At 63.0% G+C, this 3,059-nt stretch overlaps 1 protein-coding gene across 1 annotated transcript in view; it reads right to left on the minus strand.

Annotated features, from left to right (window-relative positions):
• Window positions 1-276: 276 nt before the first annotated feature.
• cunh15orf39 (chromosome unknown C15orf39 homolog) overlaps window positions 277-3,059 on the minus strand; it is a 20,638-nt gene continuing 17,855 nt past the window's right edge. Inside the window, exon 3 of the mRNA XM_055155224.1 lies at window positions 277-729. Coding sequence (XP_055011199.1) covers window positions 542-729 — 188 coding nt within the window. The 3' untranslated portion in view covers window positions 277-541. The remainder of the gene's footprint in view (window positions 730-3,059) is intronic.

Genomic DNA, 3,059 nt, shown 5'->3' on the forward strand with positions numbered 1-3,059 from the left:
GAGCGCAACACCCAGCGTCTCCTGTAGTCGGCGCTGTGGCAGGCCGACAAGTACGGGCAGTATTTGATTGTCAATAAAGAGCGAACTTTCCTCTTGGAGTAGACGTTCAGGGGGCGTAAAGAGTTCGAGAACGTCGTCCGCTTCCACCGGGCGACCTCCGGCACAATCCGCCCCGGGTCACCTCTCTCCTCCTGCGTCGAATCCGTTTCTAAGTGCGACTTCTCCGATTCTAAAACCGGACGGTAGCTCATTCGTTTTCGGTCGGAGGTTCTTCTTAATTTGAGGACGACGCCCAAGTGCTTTTTGGGGTTTTCTTGGAATTGTCTCACCGAAGAACTCTCAAATTCGTGCTGCGGGTTTGGGTTTTCTGCCGTTAAATCCGCTGACAGCTCCTCTGAAGTTAAAGGACACATCCAAGAATCGTCGGCGTCATCGGATCCTTCAGGATTCGGGTCCGGGTCCAGGGCCGGATCTGATTTAGACTCGTTCTGATCTTCTTCATCCGAGGAACAATCGAGAAACAAGCGGCGAGATCTTCTTTTTACACGACTCCTCCTCTTGAACGGAGACTGGGTTTGTAGTTCTTCTGAATCATCGTGAGGTGGCGACAGGGCGACAGGTGACGACAGGCGACAGGTGACGACAGGGGGACAGGTGAACCCAGGCTGCTGCTCGGACCTGCACAAGAATCGTCAGGCTCGACATCGACGGAATCCTCCATTTCTAATCCTGAAACACAGAAACACAAATGAGCGGTGCGTTTCGATTAAACCGCGGCGTTTTTTAGTTGCGCGTTAATTCGAGCAGAAGTCTGAAGCTGGTGGAAAGTTCTGGAAATCCTGAAGCCAAAGAGACAAAGATCAGGGCCAGCGGTGATGAAAGTGGAACAAGTTCGTGTAAAGACGACAGAATCACAAAGGTGCTGAGGGAGAAAGACTGAAAATGTCTCAGTCCTCCTCCACGTCTGTTTAAAAGATGCACTACGTCATTTTCCTTGAGGAGGTTGCGCCCCCTGCTGGTCTCCTTGGAGATGTTGTAGAATTAAACTGATCCATCTCATGTTCATTTAACTACAGGTGCTCACAGACGCCACAGATCTAACCCGACATTTAAGGCCAAATTGTGGGACATTTCTGACAAAGCAATAATATCTCCATGGAGACGACCCTCCGCCAGGAAAGTGACACAGTGCAGCTTTAAACTTCAGTCTAATTCAACTTTTACCCAGAGTTTTCTTAAACGACACAGACACTTTATGTGCCGAGGATTTAAATGATCAGAAGGAAAGACAGAAAAAGAAAAAGAAAAACGGCTGAGATGTTGAAATCGTGTCCGGAGCAGCGCCCCCTGCTGGTCACATGACCCCGGGTCAAACCTTTTCCTTTAATGGGTCCAGTTCAGGAGGAAGCGCCACAATCAACAAGAAAAAGAGCCCAGACACGGCCCACAGTCCCCACAGTCCCCACAGTCCCCACAGTCCCCACAGTCCCCACAGTCCCCAGCCCACGACCCAGACCAGAGCCCAGAGTCCAGAGTCCAGAGTCCAGAGCCAGAGTCCAGAGCCCAGAGTCCAGAGTCCATGATCCAGAGCCCAGAGCCCAGAGGCTCGCTGTCCGTCTGTCACACGAGACACACGAGTCCAACAGAACGTGGAAATGAGGAATTCAGGGTTTGAGTAGCAGCAGATCAGGCTCCATGAGCTCAAAGAATCAGAGACTTTTGTGGAGAGGACAGAAGATGGAGGACAGAGGACAGAGAGGACGGGGGGACAGGGGGGACAGGGGGGACGGGGGGGACGGGGGGACGGAAGGGACAGGGGGAACAGAGGGGACGGGGGGACAGAGGGGACAGGGGGGACGAGGGGACGGGGGGGACAGAGGGGACGGAGGGGACGGGGGGACGGAGGGGACGAGGGGACGGGGGGACGGAGGGGACGAGGGGACGGGGGGGACGGGGACGGGGGGGACAGAGGGGACGGGGGGACGAGGGGACGGAGGGGACAGGGGGGACGGAGGGGACGGGGGGACAGAGGGGACGGGGGACGGGGGGACGGAGGGGACGGGGGGACAGAGGGGACGGAGGGGACAGAGGGGACGGAGGGGACAGAGGGGACGGAGGGGACAGGGGGGACAGGGGGGACGGAGGGGACGAGGGGACGGGGGGACGGGGGGGACAGAGGGGGACGGGGGGACGGGGGACGGAGGGACGGGGGGGACGGAGGGGACGGAGGGGACAGGGGGACAGGGGGGACGGAGGGGACGAGGGGACGGAGGGGACGGGGGGACGGAGGGGACAGGGGGGACGGGGGGGACGGGGGGGACGGAAGGGACAGGGGGACAGAGGGACGGGGGACAGGGGGGACAGGGGGGACGGGGGACGGGGGGGACAGACGGGGACGGGGGGACGGAGGGACGGGGGACGGGGGAGGGACGGGGACGGAGGGGACGGAGGGGGGGGACGGGGACAGGGGACAGGGGACAGGGGGGACAGAGGGGACGGAGGGGACAGGAGGGGACGGAGGGGACGGGGGACGGAGGGGACGGGGGGGACGGAGGGGACGGGGGGGGACGGAGGGGACGGGGGGACAGAGGGACGGAGGGGACAGGGGGGACAGGGGGACGGAGGGGGACGAGGGGACGGGGGACGGAGGGGACGGGGGGACAGAGGGGACGGGGGGGACGGGGGGACGGAGGGGACGGAGGGGACGGGGGGACAGGGGGACGGAGGGGACAGGGGGGACGGGGACAGAGGGGACGAGGGGACGGGGGACGGGGGGACAGGAGGGACGGGGGGGACAGGGGGGGACAGGGGGGACAGGGGACGGGGGACGGGGGGACGGGGGGGACAGGGGGGGACAGGGGGACAGGGGGGACAGGGGGACGGGGGACGGGGGACGGGGACAGGGGGACAGAGGGGACAGGGGACGGGGGACAGGGGGGGGGACAGGACGGGGGACGGAGGGGACAGGGGACGGGGGGACGGGGGGGACAGGGGGACAGAGGGGACGGGGGGGACAGGGGGGACAGGGGGGACGGGGGGGACGGAGGGGACGGGGGACG

This window comes from Boleophthalmus pectinirostris, unplaced genomic scaffold, assembly GCF_026225935.1.
Source record: "Boleophthalmus pectinirostris isolate CB_2022bp ecotype Guang Dong unplaced genomic scaffold, ASM2622593v1 HiC_scaffold_2, whole genome shotgun sequence".
NCBI classification, from domain to species: domain Eukaryota; kingdom Metazoa; phylum Chordata; class Actinopteri; order Gobiiformes; family Gobiidae; genus Boleophthalmus; species Boleophthalmus pectinirostris.